This window comes from Hyposmocoma kahamanoa, unplaced genomic scaffold, assembly GCF_003589595.1.
Source record: "Hyposmocoma kahamanoa isolate Upper Pololo Valley unplaced genomic scaffold, ASM358959v1 80, whole genome shotgun sequence".
Lineage (NCBI taxonomy): Eukaryota > Metazoa > Arthropoda > Insecta > Lepidoptera > Cosmopterigidae > Hyposmocoma > Hyposmocoma kahamanoa.
This window is the reverse complement of record NW_020654051.1, coordinates 7,446,082-7,465,580: the sequence shown is the minus strand read 5'-3', so window position 1 is coordinate 7,465,580 and position 19,499 is coordinate 7,446,082. Positions and strand designations below refer to the sequence as shown.

Sequence of the window (19,499 nt, the reverse complement as noted above, 5' to 3'; positions counted from 1 at the left end):
AATGTGGATAACTGTAATTGGCGCTTGCTAGCTTTACCTAAAAATATTTATTTTAAAACATTGTTTATTAAGATGTTGTTGTTCCGATTAAAATAAAAAGTAAAAAAAGCTGTTGCTAAATTCCAGAATTAGTCATTTCTTTGTTTAGAAAAGAGTTTTATTAAGATTTTTATTATTTTCTGAAAGTAGAACTTTAACACGCTGGAATCGGATCGACTTAATCTCACTTAATATACTTTTTTACAATTGCAAAAATTATAAAATATTATAATTTATAATCGACTATGACTTTTCACCGGTCCAATCAAATTGAAAAATTCTATTACGGTCACACTGAAATAAAGCACACGAATGTACGGTAAAGTTATGTATTTATTATTGGTTGACCAATGATTGTTTTTCTGTAAATAGTTAAACAAAATGAGCAAATCCACAAAAAGTAATTGTCCGGCAACGTACGCAAAAATGATTAGTATGGTGTTACGGAAGAATATTTTGCATAATTTCTTTTAGATTTCATAGCGCTGCGAAGCCATTATAAAGTTTTGAAGTGATCACAACTTTCAATATCAGAGCTATATTGGTGTTTTTCCACCGTCGAGGCGACGTGAGAGGAGGCGTCTTGCTGGATTATTTCCATCAAAACTTACTATGTTTAATACAGCGCTGAGGTTGTGGTTTAAAATAAAAAAATTGAAAAATAGCAATAGGAAAAGTTATTTGATTCACAAATATTAAAAAAAGCAACTTCTGCAGTTGCAGTTGTTTTTGGTTCTGCAGCACTCTGCAATTATTTGCAGAAAAAGATTTTATTTTTAATCTTTAATGTCATCAATAATAACCATCACGATGGACCGGCTAACTGAAATTTATAAGGAAAGGGCATTGACTTACAAATAAATGGACGACGGGTTTAATACAAAAACCACGAAAAAAATGTCCCAAGTCAACCTATTCGAAATTTAAATTGTAATGTCATCTCAGTATCGCGCTGTCAGTAGAACAAATGAAGACTAAAGCGGAGTGTCGCGCTCTGTATACGATTTTAGCGCCTTACAAGTGCGGACACTTTTTAGCGCGGACCCGACGTCCATATAATTGTAAGTCAATGGGAAAGGGACGTCTCGCGCAGTACTGAGCAATACTGAGATCTTCGGAGAAATATATGAATTTCTAATAAATACTGTTGAAGAGATTTCAATCATAAAGAACAGAAGAGTATTTTAATGGACAATACTATACCTATTGATTCAAGACAAAACTTATACTTAAAAGAAGACTTCATTAATATTTCTTCACTTTACACCTGGTTTCTCAGCCTGGACTCGCAAAATTTACGCATGAGATATTCACCCAATTAGTTTATTTGTTTCAAATATGATATAATAACAAACGTTGTAACAAAAACAGTGCAAATGTGTAATGATAAAATTTTAATTGACAACTAAAATAATTATAATAATAATAATAATAATAATAATAATAACGCTCACACTCAACATAGTACAATTTTGTAAATAGTAATTAAAATAAATAAATATTAGACATTTGTCTAATATGATGAATATAATGATCCCAATATAACTAAAGCACTTGTGTTATGGAAATCGGAAACAATAACCAAACTTAAATAACCAAACAGTAATAATGATAATATCTAAAAACATTGGTACGATATGTGATAGGTTTATTTCAATGTCGTAGCTCAAAGTTGACTGGAACGGTCATAGAAAAGATAAACCAAGGTTAATTCATCATTATTATTCAGTCTTCGGTGGCGCTACCAGTGTGTAGTCCACTCGTGTGGTTTCCTTGTAAAAATATCGCTAATCGGAAATTGTGTCTAATTTTTATGTTGTAAAGTCAGAATTAAAATGGCGAAGTTATTGAGCAGGGAATTACCTGATATCGAGGTTAGTATATATTGGTACATATTATTTACTCTTTAGCTTGTATACATTATCAGTTGATATGTACGTATTTAGAAATGGATTGTGCTTCTACAACTATTATAACATTGTATAGAGTACTTAGCAATATTTTCCTTTCAATAGTAATTGAACAATTTCACTTGACACAAAATAATCGTTAGATTGTGAAAACTTTAATCTTGAATGAAATTCAAGTTTCGTTCTATTTAAAATTACCTTTTATTTAAATTTTACTTCTCTAAAACAGATACGTGTTTAGTTTTTAGATGAACAATTTGATCATGACGCGAATTCACATAAAGTATAATATTTTCACGAAAACAAAATCTTGATAAATACATTCTTTAGCTAACACCAATATAAATAAACGTTGGAATTGTTTATAATTCGTATAATACTACTAGATATTGATCACAGACGTAAACGCAAGGCCGTTCAGCTACGTCCAGTTTTACAAAGTAGCTATCGGTATAGTCGAACGATATTTCGATAATTTGGCACTTATTTACTCTGGGGTTATCAATATCCTTGAGAACTTATTACGACACACTTCTATTATTTGAACACTTATCTACACAAATCACTGGGCCATATCATGTTGGCCATACAAGAAATGACTACGTACTCTGTAATATAAGCGGTTTAGAAGCATAGTGTATTCTTCTGGTATGTGATTGGCAAGTAAGAAATTCGCACCCTTGGGTTAAGTAATAAGGCCACGCCCAGCGTGGGCTTCCGAGCGGAACCCCTTATTGCCCGGATCGGGCGAGATCTCTCTCCGCCTGGCATAGTAGTAGCTATGCTGGCGGATTAACAGTCTCAAGAGGCAGTGGCCTCCTTCTGTGAAGGGGTGATGCTCCAGAATTAGGTCGCCGAGCGCGGTCGGGAGAGGGTCTTTTTTTAATAATATCAAGTGACGGGACGAACAAGTCGTGCGCTTTATGGTAAGCTACACGCCTGTTCATAACAGTTGAATTGCCACTCAGCTCTTTAAATCACAAAGATCTGAGGCGCACTGCCACTGCACCCGTCACCCTGAGACATAAGTTAACAAGTCCCATGTGCCTGCAATTTCACTAGCACCCTTACCCTTCAAAACCGAAACACAGTAATGCTGACATTTCTGGTGGTGACATTTGGTGGCAGAAATAGGTAAGGTGACAGTACTTCCCTGGACGAACTCTTTCACAAGGAACTCTATTGCTACTATATCCCTGGCTCGGCGGCGTACCTCGCGGCTGCGGGTGATCGGACCGGGGGCTCCGTTCGCCAGTAAGTTTGGCAGCCGCGAGGAGGACGAGGGGGCGGTGTGGCCGGCATTGTCTTGAGGCGGAGGAGGGGGAGGACATAGCTCTTCCCAGGTGCTGCGAGGGTTCTGGTGCGCAAAGCCGATCGCGGATCCCTCCCACTCTGTTGTGGCCACCTCAGAAGGCCACCGCGGCGTTTTAGACGTCATAACCTCTCTTCTGCCCCCGCGGCGAAGAGGTATCTCTGTATATATAATATAGGTACATCGCAAATAAAGTAAAGTGATATTCTTGTGAACTCACACAGAGCACACGAGCACAAGTCTATTCTGTCTACAACTTCATTTAGGATTCGCAAAGCTCGTGAGAACGGGGCTTTCTGGCTTAAATTAGTCCGACCGCAGGGCACTCTGTAAGGCACAATGTAATCGTTCGGCACGCACAAATAAGTGTGTATTCCAATATAAAATACTTAGAGGGTTAAAGATTAACCCTCTAAGTATTTTAAAAATTATCTGAGCTAATGCAAAATCTTTGTATACTTCTAGTCTATTATAACGAACCATGCCGAGTACCTACGAACAAACTTGGATACATTAGTGGATAAATATACAATTTGTTTATTTATTTATTTATTCATTTAGATACACCATCGGCACATACATAGAGAAATTTCAATGTTATAACATATAATTTTTTATGCAGTATGTTGTGCCATTCCAGGCATATACAGCATTTACGAAGAAAAAAAAAACTTTAATTTAAAAAGCAAATGTAAACAAAATAACTGTACAGAAAAAAAAGAGCAAATACTACTATCTAAAAAATGATTTAACAATATAAAAGAAAACCCCTGAGACGTGGCGTCTTAAGAGTTTAAAGCAGTTGCTACGTTCCGTTTGAACTTATGTAATGATTCGTGGAAGATGTCAACCACGTCTGTATTTACGTTATTGAAAGTTCTTATGCTACGGTAAAGTGGAGAGAAAATGGCCTATATTAGTACGAGATACAGGAACCGAAAATATATATTTCGCACTCGGTAACGTGGAATCTTTCTGGGTATCGCCAAGTTAACTTGAGACATTATTTGGGACGTGTCTAGCTGGCTATGTAAAACCTTATAGAGGAAAGTTAGGTCGAAAACTTGTCTCCGAGTCGTTAATGTCTCTAACTTGAAATGTAACAGACGCTCGCCGTAGTCTGCTCTATACGGGCATTGTATATTTTTATGTGCTAAAAAGCGAGTGAATGCGCGTTGTACGCGTTCTATCCTATCTACATGGATTTGGTAGTGCGGATTCCATATTGGTGTCGCATATTCAAGAGTGCGCCGAATTAACGAGTTGTACAATGTTAAAATTGCGTGTACGTTTCTGAAATGTTTACAAGTACGCTTCACAAACCCTAACATTTTCCACGACTTCTTGACTATACTATTTATGTGGGCACTAAAACTTAATTTGTTGTCTATCAGAACACCCAAATCTCGCACGTCAGTCGATTCGCTGAGTGCTTGATTATCCAGATAATATTGAGAGGAAACAATATTGATTTTTTTTGTAAACTTAATATGAGTACATTAGGTTACATTTAATAACATTTTATTGTGCTTGCACCATCGCGCCACAGCCGTCAAATCAGCCTGCAGAAACTTAATGTCCTCAACACTTTTTATTTCTTTGTGTATTTTAAGGTCATCAGCATATACTAAATATTCGCAGTTACGTATACAGCCAGAAATGACTTTAATAAATAAGTTGAAGAGTATTGGGCCAAGATGTGAACCTTATGGCACTCCAGAATGAGCTGCGTAAGATCTAGACTGGAAACCATTTATAGTAACACGTTGCATACGACATGTTAGATAAGACTCAAACCATCGCAGCAATGATCCATGAATTCCGCAGTCATGTAGTTTCGATAACAGAATAATATGGTCTACTCTATCGAACGCGTTGCTAAAGTCAGTGTATATAGCGTCTATTTGAGCACCACTATCCACACCCTTAGCTAAATCCGTAATATAAGTAACTAGGTTGCTAACAGTAGAATTACTTTTACAAAAACCGTGCTGCCTCTCATTAACTATTTTATTAGAGTAATTCGTGAGTTCCAGACATACTACCTTTTCGAAAACTTTTGAAAATTGATTTAGTGTTGAAACTGGACGATAATTAGCAACTTTATTTTTATTACCTTTTTTGTAGATAGGTACTACATTAGAAGACTTCCAAATTTTGGGAAAAAAGTTCTAAGAGACAGTTCAAATATAATTTTTAGAGACAGTGTTAAATACTTATTAGTCTTTTTAATGAAGTAGGATGGAATACCATCTGGCCCTGCAACTTTAGAAGGATTGATCTTGCTTATGGCTTTGAATATTTTCCTCTCGCTTACACGAATGGTACCCATTGAATCCTGGGGGAAATTTTGGTTGTGTGGTACTTGGGAGGCTTTGATCGATGCACTAGGTACGCTGTGTGTGTAGATTGAGGCTGCAAAAAGGTTACACACTTCTTCACCAGTACGAGCGACATCATTTGCCTCATTCATCATTTCACTAGGTATCGATGATGAACTAACACAAGTTTCTTTAACAAAAGTCCAAAATGTCTTTGGGTTATCACGAATACTGCATTCAACTCGTCTAATGTGTTGTGAATAACTTTGCGTAATATACTTGTCAATCCGAGCTGTTAACAATTTTAGTTCAAATAAGTCTCGAGGGTTCCCGTACCGCTTGTGCCGTGTACGAATTTTCTCTTTTTATACAATGATCCTTATTAAATTCCGCGGAAACCAACACGGATACTTATTATTTCTACGCTTAGCCTTTGGGACCTTTGACTCTATAATGGATTGGAGTATATTGTAAAATTTGTTAACCATGAAATTGACATCTTCCACAGAGCTCAACTCGAATAACCTGTCCACTCTACTTAACATCGCATTAACCTGCAAATAATCGGCTTTTTTAAAGTTATATGTGTGTTGAGATTTAAGAGCCAAAGTATTGCTGAGATTTAATACGGTGTCTAATGCGGGGTGATGCGAATCTAATTTACTTAAAATATCGGTACTACGTTCGACTGACATACCATTAATGTTACTCAGAACTAAATCCAGAATTCTGTCGTTTACATTTTTGACATGATTAAATTGTAAGAAGTTGTTTATAGACATAAAATCAACAAGAGAAAACCCAAGTTTGCAGGAATAATTACTAGGATTTAATTGGCCAACAGAATCTTTTGTCCACTGCACGAATCCAAGATTAAAGTCGCCGAGTACAATTGATTCACATAAGTTCGTTTCCAATACATAACTTATACTGCTAAAGAATTTGTCTAGAGTTTTTATTGTAACTGGAGGCGGTAAATAAACAGCACAGATAAAAATGTCTTTGAATATGTTGTTCTCACTCAGTGTCACTGACACCCACAAATCTTCCAGATCACTTTCATAGTGGACCATTCGCTTGGATTGTAAGGTCTTCGATACGGCAATCAATACCCCACCACCTGGACCTGGTTTCCCAGACAATGATGTAGTGCACCTGTCTCTTCTAAATACTACGTAGTTGTTGTTAAAAAGTTCATTATCTTGTACAGAATCATCTAGCCATATTTCCGTACCTACAATTATGTCGTAATTATTATTCAAAGTTGCCAACCTTATATCCTGCAGTTTACTCAACATTCCACGGAAATTTTAGTAATAAATATTGAATTCTATATTTTGATATACGGCCTTAATTCCAAGAATGACGAAACGGTTAATATGACAAAATGGCGGCCAGTGACTCCACATTCTTTATCTGTTGAGCTGGAGAGTTATCATCTTTGGGAATAAATATGCGTCCACTACGGACCCAAACGTATTTAAAACCCTTTTCGCGGGCTTTTGGTCTTGATTGCGCGTGTAAACTTTTTAAATAAGGTGACAAATGCTCTGATATGAAAACAGAAGATTTAGCTCCACCATAGCCCAGGTGACCGGTGTGTAGTGTAACCTAGAGACGTAGCTTAGGATGCGTAGCGAGAGTTACTTTATAAATATAAACTGGGATCAATTTCATAACTTGATATTTATTATATTTTTTACATCTTTACTTCTTGAGGCTACTTTTAGATCTGCCAAGATGTTCTTTTCTCTATTCTATTTTTTAAACACATTCTAAATACAAAACTATATTCACTCAGCCAGTAGTTCTACTCATAGAGTAGAGCCTAGACTACTGTAAGCTTCTCTGTTGGATTTGATTTATTAAATTTGGAAACAGCAGCCAACATATTGTCTCTTGCTTTTGTATTTAGTAGTTTCACAATTATAGCGCGAGGTCTTTTATTATCTTGGTCTAATTTCCCCACTCTTGTGCTCATCATAATATCATTATCATTAAGTGGTACAGACAAGGCGTTAGATAATTGTTTCACAATTGAAACCAAGTTTTCAGATCTATTCTCAGTTATACCATTTATTTCTAGATTGTTTTCACGTGAGTGACAACAAAAACTAATACGGTGTGGACCACCACTCCGCTGAATACGCCACACACGCTATCGTACACTGCGTGGAGATTAGCACCGCTTGATCGCAAAATGTTTGTCTGACAAAGACCAGTCCAGTACCAAATGTGGCTTTATTATACTAAGCTTACGACTGTATATTGAGGTTTATATTATAGTGTTTGTGTAGTTTGCGAATAGAGAGTCAAGGGCGAAAAGAACGCCAGAATCGGCTCTACATGAATCTCAAAACTTTTTACAGTAAATTGTTATTTACAAACTTGTTAAAGAAGCATTTTATTACATAAAGAAGGAAGAGAGAGTTTAAGCGGTCAGTGATTTTTATAGAATGCTTAGCTGGTTTTACACCAGTATAAATGTTAACAAATATTGCCGCTGTAACTGTAAAATAACACAATTAAATTTCAACTCAAAAAGTGTTCATCTTTCACTAAGTACTTAGTAAGTAAGCTGTACATTAATTATCATTGTTGGCTGAAATTCTATGGATTGAAGTTTATAATCATCATCAACACAAGAAGCATCCCACTGCTGGGCACGTGGTTTCTGTAAAGTAAAATTTCAGCGTCTACCACCACAAATAAATAATTAAAAACGTATTTTTTATATTAACATAATAAAATCAGAAGGAAAAAAATTATGTAGTGTAATTTATAAAGACAGTTCAGATTTTTTTGCCGCTATGCTCCCTGGACAGATCAACGCCCCCAATTGCTTCTGATGCCGCGCCCGCCCCCCTTGGACTCTTCAGCGCCCAGTGGGGGGCTGTAAGGACCACACGGTTTCTAAGAGCTGTGATTCTTTGACATGCAGATTTCTTCACGGTGCTTTACTTTGTAATTAGCGAGAGGTACCCTACTCAACATTCACAAATGTACGTAACCAACAATTTAAAGTCATTGGTACAAGCCGATGCAGGGACCGAGCTACGAATCTCTCAATTATCAAACAACCATTCTCTCTCTAACTAGCTCCTGGGGTTTATACTAGATTGTAATGTTTTCAGAATCTTCTAAGGCTGAATCCTACAGTGAAGCCGTACACCAACCTGGTGAGCACTGCTGAAACCAAGAAAAACAAGCAGCACTGGAAGAGAAACGCTGATAGGAAATGCACTGTAAGTTTTGGTCATTTTTTCATCTTTATTTATTTCCTTAACAATAGTGATTGTGTTGGAAAAAAATATAATTAAAAATCTTAAATGAAATGCAAGAGACCGAATATAATACACAATTATACCGAATTACTAATGTAAGAAGAAATACAATAATAATAAGGAATAAATACAATGTCAAATTAGATTTCCTTGTCACTTTTTAAGAGGGAACAGAGGAAAAATTCCTAATCTTCGATTTGATTTTAGAGGGGTATATCCACTTTAAAGTTAAAAATAAAATATTGTATGAGTAACTACACGATATATTCAAGCATAGACATTAATCAGAAACAGAAAACAATAAAGTTTCCTCGATAGATAAAAATCACGAAATGACCTCTAATTTTCATATTTTTTCGATTTATCCTCGAAATGCTACAGGTTATTAGGACAAAAATTAGATAATTAATTATATTTATGCATGATCGACAATTGTCACTACGGATTTTTTTTAATCCCTTTAGTTTTAGAGTTATTCCGCTAAAACGAATTTGGTACTTTTAATGCGCAAAATTCAACATCTCCTGTCGCATGTCACGCGAACTTCAGGCATATATTTGTTTCACAAATTTGGGCGGAGCCAACGTCAAAACTTTTTGGCATGAGAACTCTTAACAGCAGTAGAGATCCTTGTGAAAGTTTCGTCCAGGGAAGTACTGTCACTTTACCTATTTTTGACGCCAAGCAGTAATGTTAGCATTACTGCGTTCCGGTTTGGAAAGGTAAGGGTGCTAGTGAAATTACAGGCACATGGGACTTGTCAACTTATGTCTCAGGGTGACGGCCGCAGTGGCTGTGTCCCTCAGATTTTTTCAATTTAAACCTCTGATTGGCACTGTAACTGTTACGGACAGGCATGTAGCTTACCATATAAAAATAAAAAGAAAATAAAAAATCAACATGGTAAAATAATTTTTCCAACAAGAAATGTTTCAAAGACTTTTTGAAAGATAGGATCCTGTGCTATTTTAAGTTCAGTAGGAGAGACTATTAATCTTTTTTGTTATTTGGTACATTGGATTGTGTTGTACAATATTTACCTTTGGTGTTATTACATCACGTCTGTTTTTACTCCTAGTAACAAGCCTCTTCAACTCGGTCTCCTTACTAAATTCAGACGAACATTCAGTTACGCCTGTTAATAACTCCAAAATATAGAGACAAGAAACTATTAATATAGATAGCTGTCCAAAGTAAGGTTTACGTGACTCCCAGGGTGGATATCTAACCATGCTTCTTATTGCTATTTTCTGTAGGGCAAAGACCTTTTTTTCTTGAAACGTTACTTAATATTGACCCAGCTATTACACCAAAACCTAATAATTGAATGCAAGTCGACTATAGCATAATATACCATTTTAAGTCAATGTAAGCTCACAATATTTATCTATATCGGTGACGCAAGAATTCTATTCCAAGGCAGTGTAAGAATTTGGCACTTATTCCTAGGAGAAAATTAAGTTTTTAAGAACATGCTAGTGTTAAAACCAGGTTAAAACCGTTAAATTTTTTGGGGCTCTCAGAACATCATATACAATCCGTCTTTTTATCAACATCAGATACCTAGTATCTTTTTTAAAATCGTTTAAAAGGTATAACGTAAATTTAACAAAAATTTGTATGCGATATTCTTCACGCGAATGACAAGCGTGCGAGCGGCAGGCGTCTGTAAGGTCCTATGCCTTATCTAATATATCTAATGCGCGGTATCAAATGACGTTGTTTTGCTGTAATTATTTGTGATGTGATGTTTTTACACTGTGATACGTCATTGTCTTTTATTACTTTTATAAATTGTAGTTTACTGTGGAGTAGTAATGGATACTGATAATATTTTGTAATATCTATATTAGTAGACTATTACGATAATCATAAATAAATATCACTACAGATTATTAAAAAAGGTAGAAGAAAATTATTGAATTAGTCATTAATGATATTGTTATGTAACTACATAAGTACATTACTTATGTAGTTGCACATTTATGCCGAAGTTTTTAATTTTAGAAGAATTAGATCCTTGATATCGAAAATGACGACTCCATGTTTCGGTATTAAATCCACAAGTAATTTTTTTATAAGTGATATGTGCGGTAAATGTTAATAAGCTTATCATTTCAGACATGTCCAACTCTAACAAATAACTTCGATGACATCAAACATACGACGCTCTCCGAACGTGGAGCCCTCAAAGAAGCAGCGCGGTGCCTCAAATGCGCGGACGCACCCTGTCAGAAGTCCTGCCCTACGCAGATTGACGTCAAGAGCTTCATTACCAGCATTGCAAACAGGGTAAGCATGTTAATCTAATTTTAATCTACCACGACCATATTAGAGTTTTTATTTTTAATAGAACTTAGAATATACGAGTACATAGTCGACTAAGTGCAACTGAAGGCCTTTATTATTCTAGTCGACGGTAAGTACAAACATATTCAATCAGTTTCATGCAGTAAAGACCCATTGAATAAATAGAATTCACTTTCTCACTACACCACTATTAAATGTCTCGATTTACTCGATGGTCCTTGGGATCAACCACAGACCACATAGTGGGATCAGTAAATCATGAATGCTTATTTTATTGTGCGTTAAAATCTCGAAAAAACAAAAATGTAAGCCTCATTTTTAACCGACTTTAAAGATAGGATGAGGTTCTCAATTTGACTGTATGTCTTTTTTTCTTGTATGTATGTTACACGATAACTTCGGCACTTGTGTTTTTTGTTGGAAAGAGGGTACCTCAGTAGTGGTCCTATTTAAATTTGAAGAAAATATTACATCTCTAAAGGTGGCAAAGTAGGGAATGAATGATTTTTCAGGTCGGTTTTTTGTACTCGGGGGCCTTACCATGAACTCTTAATACTATTCAGTTTAGGACCTAAAATAGATCGTTGTGAGATAACGCTACATGAAGTGTATATCACCATCCTGCTTTTTCGTCGTTACGAACCTATGAACCCCTGTACTGAACTCTGTACGAAAGATTATTTTTTATTAAATTTGAAGAAAAAGTATATGAGTTATTTTAATTATAAGTACCAACATTTTTTGTAGAACTACTATGGCGCAGCGAAAGCAATCCTTTCGGACAACCCGTTGGGTCTTACTTGCGGCATGGTGTGTCCGACCAGCGATCTGTGCGTGGGCGGATGCAACTTGCAGGCTTCTGAGGAAGGCGCCATTAACATTGGCGGGTTGCAGCACTTCGCTGTTGAGGTAAATCTTGTAAAGTATCTCTTTGTCGTCAAACTGTTGGGCAATTTTCAAGTTTTGGGATAAATGTGATTTTAATAACTATAGGGCTTCAGTTGAAAACCAAAATTTAGCAGGTTCTCTTTAGTACTTATTGACAAATTATCTCGATATAAAAATTATAATAATATTTTTTTATTGTACAAAGAAAAGACACATAAAACACATGTTACATAGGACATGTGCAAAGGTGAGCTTATCTCTAGAAGAGATCTCTTCCAGCCAACCTTAGCCGTGGTGTAAAAATGAAGTTTGCGGGACTAATTATTGTACAATAAATTTAAAATTTAAATGTGAATAAAAAAATACAAATAATGTTAGTATTACATATATAGCTGACATACACATACAATATTATGAACCTAGTTAGATATTTTCTTGTTATATAATTAGTTTTTTTTTTCGACTTTTATTTTAACCTGTTTTCAGGATTTTATATGATTAGGTAAAGTGCATCCTAACGTGTAACAAATTAACACATTCATTAGACAATATCCTTAGGTGTATGGTATACTTATGGTTTTGGTATTAATAGAAAATACCTAAACCATTTCTTCTAGTAAAACAGTTTTCCTGCTTCTCCTGAGGCGATTCGCCTTAAGAAATATTCAAATAACCTCAAAGGTGCAATAAGTTTCACGTGAGACGACTAGACTATTTTTGCAATCAACCAAACTAATATTATAAATGCGAAAGTGACTCTGTCTGTTACATTTTTACGCTTAAACCGCTGAACCAATACTGATGAAATTTGGTATAGAGATTGAAGGGACCTAGGAGAACGTTATTTCTTGTCACAAAAATAAGTCTGGGTGCTACTAATCTAAAAGGGAGTGAAAGTTTGTACAGAGAACCAACAGAACTATGAAAATTAATATACTACTCGAAATACTTATTCTACGCAACGAAGTCACGGGCGCCAGCCAGTATTTCAATAATCGGGAATTTTTTTGTAGTATTAACTAGACTAGACCGCTAAGTAACACGCGGTTATGTGACAAAATGATTTACTTAACTTGGTTTTAGAATATTGGAATTGTTGAAAGATATTTTAGCTAAGCATAAAGGGTAAGTTACGATATGTCGTACACGTTAATTAAGCTCTTTTATTTTGAGCTCTATCTATGCTATTTAAAAGAGATATTTAACAACTCGTCGCTTACCCGCGTTTTAGTTTGTAGACGGCAGTGATTTACTATGTCGTGTAAATACAATAAATAATTATTCACAGACCTTTATGAAGATGGGTATCCCACAAACACTGGACCCAAATACCAAACCCTTACCAAAGGGTGGTAACCAGAACATCGCGCTCGTTGGTGGAGGCCCAGCCAGCATCAGCTGTGCCTGTTTCCTCGCCAGACTTGGATATAAAAATATTACTATCTATGAAAAGGAGTCCTACCTTGGTGGACTTAGGTGAGTTGTTATTATTCGTTTTTTTTACTTGCAACTTATAAGTGTGATATCACCACGTTTGTATGCAAGTAAAAATTCAACAAAGTAACAAACAAAGACAGTATAATTATCGAACACTTACAAAAATTCCTTCGATCCGGCCGATTTGTACTTGGTTTTTCAACGACTTTTTCGCCGTACCGCCATCTATGAGAAATCTATGAAAGTATTTCGTCATTTCGACATTTTTACTTAAAATATATATTTTAAGTAGAGTTTGACCCAAAACAAAAAAAAATAATTTTTATGGCCATCATTTTCAGTCCGCCATCTTGTACAATGAGGATTATCACTTGTATTGACTAGCGCCATTGTTTGAGGGTATATGAGGAAGTTACTTGGTGTAACGGGCTGGTGTCCGCAAGTTATTAATTAGTGTAATCTCCACACGCAAAATAGGCGCCTCGACGTCGAGTTGCGGAAACCAGCCCGTTGCACCAATACCAATACCAATAGTGTAATCTCTAGGGTTCACTTGGACTTATCATCTTCATTTAAATATACCTTGACCTTTTAATCTCACACTACTATTGTTGTTACTAAACAGTGTAGTGCTTATACTTATTTTCACTTATTAATGTGTTGCGATAAATAAACGATTTTATTATTGTTATACTATAGTAATTTTGATGTTTACTTAGCAAATATTTACATAAAATATTAAGCATCAGCATTATATAGTCAAATGAAAATTAAATTACAGTTCATCAGAAATACCTCAATATCGTCTACCGTACGATGTAGTGCAATATGAAATTGACTTAGTGAAAAACCTTGGAGTCAAGTTCGAGACCGGAAGAAAGCTCTCCACTCAAGATCTTACGGTTCAAGTAAGTGCGTTTACCGTAACTAAATGACTAATTTTAATATGTTTGAGGAGGCTTTTGTATTATTACATTACGTGCGTATTAAATGCTAACTTATACTATCGTATCTCACTACACTGAAATTTAAAAATATTTTAATTGAAAAGTCATATTACAAACAAATTTGAAGACTACTTATTAGAAAAAGATGTATGGAAAGACGATATGGGTCAAGATTCTATACAAATTTGATTCGGAATTCGGAGTGTATTCCATAGTATGTAAGTTTATTTGACAAGAGCAATCCCTAGAGTTTCGCAGAAATCAGTACAGTGAACGAGCAGTAGCTTAAAAAATGTTTTCAAGTGTAATTTATTTATTATTTCCTTTATCGCCATAAATCTTTCTTGCATATATAATTTTTATCGCCTTTATAGTCACTAGGCTTGTGCCAGTCTGTTTTCACACAGTGTGATTAGATTGATTGATTAGATTTTTCACGTGGAAAGTGTAATTTATTTTACTTAAGAAATTTTACCTATGGAATAAATGATTCTTTAACATTGACTTTGACAATAATATAAATCAGGACAGGAAATAGGTGTCAATTGTATATATGTATCGAGAGAAGACTCGGAACTCGAAAAACTGACACTGGCGACGATCGCCATAATTTTTATATTATTCTTATAAAACTGTCGCTAGCACTAGCCTAGTGGCCACCAACAAAGAAGTAATACTAACATATATCTATCATCTTTATATATGTATGTAGATATTGTGGAAAGAAAGCCTCAATAAGTACTCTACATGTCACTTTCAATATTAGTAGAGCTCCGTGTGAAAGAGTTCGTCCAGGGAAGTACGGCCACCTTACCTATTTCTGCCGCCAAGCATTAGTGTGAGCACATTACTGCGTTCCGGTTTAGAAGGGTAAAGGTGCTGATGAAATTACAGGCACATGGGAATTGTCAACTTATGTCTCAGGGTGAAGGGCGCAGTGGCAGTGCCGCATATTTGCGATTTAAACCTCTGAGTGATATTGCAAGTGCTATGGGCAAGCGCTTTGCTCACTATCAGGCGCACGACATGTTCGTCGCATGACTTGGTTTCATAAAAAAAAACTTAGAAAATGCCCCATGACTGGTCGATTGTATTTCTCTTATTGTGTCTCACAGTCTGTAAGAGAGTCCAACTTATGGTGGTCAATATTAATAATAATCCATTATTTTCTTCAGGGTCTTCTAAAGGAACATGCAGCAGTATTTCTCGGCATTGGCCTTCCGCAACCGAACAGTATTCCCGTGTTCAAAGGCCTCACGCAGGAAATGGGATTCTATACCAGCAAGGACTTCCTACCGCTTGTTGCACGAGGTAGCAAAAAAGGTAATGAATGAACTTTGAAGAAAAAATACGCAGCGTCGATGACAATGGATTTGTTGAATTTTTTTAGAGACTAGCCCTATAAATAAACGACAACTTTTATCGTTTTCATAAGAGCAAATTTTGAAAACACCGCGAGTTGTAGAGTGTGAGTCACGGGGGTTAAAGACAATAGAACTCGGAATTTTGACCTTGTATAGAGCAAATAAGCACTAAAACATCGAAATCTTTTTTTTACAATATCAAGTGACGGGACGAACAAGTCGTGCGCCAGATGGTAAGCTACACGCCTGTCCTTAACAGTTACAGTGCCAATCGCTATTAGAGTTTGATGACATACAGCGTTTTGCTATGAGGAAATGCCACTGACTTGAAAAGAGTCTTTGCTGTGCGTTCTGTTAGAGCAATTTACAAACAGATCCTTTAGTGTATGAGAACTTACATCTTGAGGCGACGGGTGCAGTGGCAGTGTCCCTGCAATCTTTGCGATTTGAAGCTCTGAGTGGCACCGCAATTATTATGGACAATAGTGTCGCTTACCACCAGGTGCACGACTTGTTCGTGCCGTCACTTAGTATTATTAAAAAAAACATAAATTTGCGAAAAAAAATTGAAAAAGAGTTACAAGTCTTATCTGTTGTATTTAGGGTACTGAACACATTTGAAGACCTCTTGAAACTTCTACTACTATTTCAATAAGCATTTTATCCTCCATGAAAAAAAGGAATGCATGATGTGTGACAGGAGCCTTTGTGTATAAACATTGTTAAGTAATTTCTCAAGTTTTGCAGTTAATTCTGTGTTTCACCGTAGGTGCGACATATCAATGGAATTGTTTTAACAGGTATGTGCGTGTGCAAGATATCGTTGCCGCAACTGTATGGCAACGTGATCGTGCTCGGCGCCGGCGACACTGCCTTCGACTGCGCCACGTCTGCGCTGCGTTGTGGCGCAAGACGGGTGTTCGTCGTCTTTAGGAAGGGCTTCACTAATATTAGAGCTGTACCTGAGGAGGTCTGTCAATAAATACAATGCACGATTATATTATATCCGTTCTAATGGTTAGACCTACTGCCTCTCAACCAGAGGCCGTGGGTTCGAGCCTCTGAAATTTTTAAAAGCGAAATTTAATTTAATTTAAAAATTACCACGAGTTTTTTGGTGAAGAAAAACATCGTTATGAAACCTGCATTTCGAAGAAGGTTCACGCTCGGAAAACGTATGAACTCACCAACTCGCATTGGGCCAGCGTAGCGGACTAGGGCCCAAGCCCTATGGATATATATGGATAGGAAACTAAATGTTTTGATGATGATGATAACGACGATTATATAATATTAGAATAAGGTTGAAATTAAAAATATAGAGAAGGCAGCCTTTTTTAATTCTACAGCACCACAAGGTTCCAAGTCGCCTGTTGCTCGTTAATCGTTAATAGCTACGTTACAAAATAATTGAAATTGGAATAACAAGAGTACCTAAACAGTTCCCTGCTGATAGTAATTGAATAAGTAAATAAGCATTGATAACATAGTCAGCTAAAAAACACTAGAGGTAGAATTATGATAAAACGCGAGTGCGACATCATTATACTTTACTTAGGGTCGAATTCCAGAACTCTACTCAATACTCAAGTCAGGACATGAGTATTGCAATGAGCACTGAAAATCATACTCAAGTCCTTGCCATTAGGGTCGTATTTGCAGTGCTTGAAATCATACTCAAGTCTGCTCAAATCCTGACTTGAGCATTGAGTAGAGTTCTGGAATACGACCCTTAGTCTTGTATCATTTTGTCTTCAAAGTGTTATATCACATCCGAGGCGTAATAAGGTCACACCTGTAAAATTACAACTTTTCAGGAGAATCGTTTACAAATTCTATAAACGAAATTAGTTGATTACTTTTTTATATAATAGAGTTTTTTCATGTTGTTCGTATTATTTTTATGACTTTCATGTGATAAAAGCATTTTTAACGTGTGGTCCCACACGTGATTTTATTATACAATGGATATGACCTTTTTTTATAGCTCGTGGCGGAACAAATAAATGTAAATATTAACTACTATTCTTATACAAATTATATGTGTTTATTATAGGTATAGTTGGTTTACAATTGATGTTATTTATTTTAGGTGGACTTGGCAAAAGAAGAGAAATGTGAATTCGTTCCATTCATGTCTCCCAAAGAAGTGATAGTCAAAAATGGCAAGGTAAGAAGAAAGTTTGCTTTTGTTGGCAAATGGCTGGTGCAGTAAGTAGCTCACTGGACACCACTGCATCAATTCAGTTTGAGACGTCCGCGTCGATGAGAGTTGTTGACCAGAGCATAAGCCTCAAACTCAGCAGTAGCGTTGGCAACTGGCTGGTGCAGGGGCTCGCTGACAATGACTAATTCGTCGCTGTCAGCGAGCTACTCCACCAGCCAGTTGCTAACAGCTATCCTGCACTGTTTTGGGTATATAATCGTTTTTACTAATTTTACAGATCGTGGCCATTAAAATGTGTCGCACCGAGCAGCAGGATCACGGTGACTGGGTCGAAGACGAAGACCAGATTCTACAGCTGAAGGCCAACTTTATTATTTCTGCTTTTGGTTCTGGTCTTTACGATAGCGATGGTAAGTTTGGTTTTTGTACTACGTTTCGTGATGTATTTTGTGTTTCGTTTTGCAAGTTCTCCACTGAATAGAAATAAATACAGTCCATTTCTTTCTTTTTGTTGGTTATGACTTTGGATATTGTCTGTTGATCATGTGGTGGTTTAAGACATTTAAGACATTTATTCTCACTGAGAATTATAAATAACTCACTTACATGAGAACACAGAGGAACATATTATTACAGTTTTTTTCTTTAGAAAGCGTACAAGGACGGTAGTTCAACTATAAAATAATAAATTATTATAATAAACCGGCATTCTAATATAATAACAGACAACACGATCTCAGGTGCTAACTATAAGCGCAACCATGGATGTACTAACAGACTACGCCCACTGCTTATACTAGATGTGGCTTAGTATATTAATTAAAATTTTATTTCTTTTTAGACTTTTACCAAAGACAACAAATAACAAAAAAATCTATATCACTACAGGTGGTATGTTTACTTTTCTTTTATTAGTGCTAGTAGTTTATTTATGTACTTGTTTTTAATTTTATTTTATTTATATTTTAATAAATAAATATTTTTATTTATTTATTTATTTTTTTATGTATCCTTCATTCCACGTATATTTGCTACCCTTAGATATTTGTCATTGTGTCACTCAATATTTGTAGTTATGTAATATTTCAGAACTTTTTAAAATGTTATTAGGGATTGTATTTCTTTAATATCTTTGGGAAGTTTATTATGTAGTTGCGCTCCCTCATATAAGATATTTCTTTTACCATAATTTGTTCTTGATGGCCGCAGTACCAAATCCTTTGCATTTCTTAATTGCATTTTTTGTATTTGTTTCTTTTTTGTGAAAGTTATTTGAGTGTGTATATTTCTAGTTAAAATTTTACATATCAATAAGCAAGTATAGTAAATGCATGTTTGGTTAACACTTAAAATGTTTGTTTTTTCGTATATAAAATATAATATATAATATAATATAATATAATATAATATAATATAATATAATATAATATAATATAATATAATATAATATAATATAATATAATATAATATAATATAATATAATATAATATAATATAATATAATATAATATAATATAATAA

At 35.4% G+C, this 19,499-nt stretch overlaps 1 protein-coding gene across 1 annotated transcript in view; it reads left to right on the top strand.

Annotated features, from left to right (window-relative positions):
- Positions 1 to 1,774: 1,774 nt before the first annotated feature.
- Positions 1,775 to 19,499, top strand: part of LOC113233728 (dihydropyrimidine dehydrogenase [NADP(+)]) — a 30,950-nt gene continuing 13,225 nt past the window's right edge. Inside the window, exons 1-10 of the mRNA XM_026468907.1 lie at positions 1,775 to 1,913; positions 8,717 to 8,827; positions 10,988 to 11,158; positions 11,924 to 12,085; positions 13,353 to 13,540; positions 14,283 to 14,409; positions 15,624 to 15,771; positions 16,613 to 16,782; positions 17,905 to 17,982; positions 18,257 to 18,389. Of these exons, the coding sequence (XP_026324692.1) occupies positions 1,875 to 1,913; positions 8,717 to 8,827; positions 10,988 to 11,158; positions 11,924 to 12,085; positions 13,353 to 13,540; positions 14,283 to 14,409; positions 15,624 to 15,771; positions 16,613 to 16,782; positions 17,905 to 17,982; positions 18,257 to 18,389 (1,327 nt within the window). The 5' untranslated portion in view covers positions 1,775 to 1,874. The remainder of the gene's footprint in view (positions 1,914 to 8,716; positions 8,828 to 10,987; positions 11,159 to 11,923; positions 12,086 to 13,352; positions 13,541 to 14,282; positions 14,410 to 15,623; positions 15,772 to 16,612; positions 16,783 to 17,904; positions 17,983 to 18,256; positions 18,390 to 19,499) is intronic.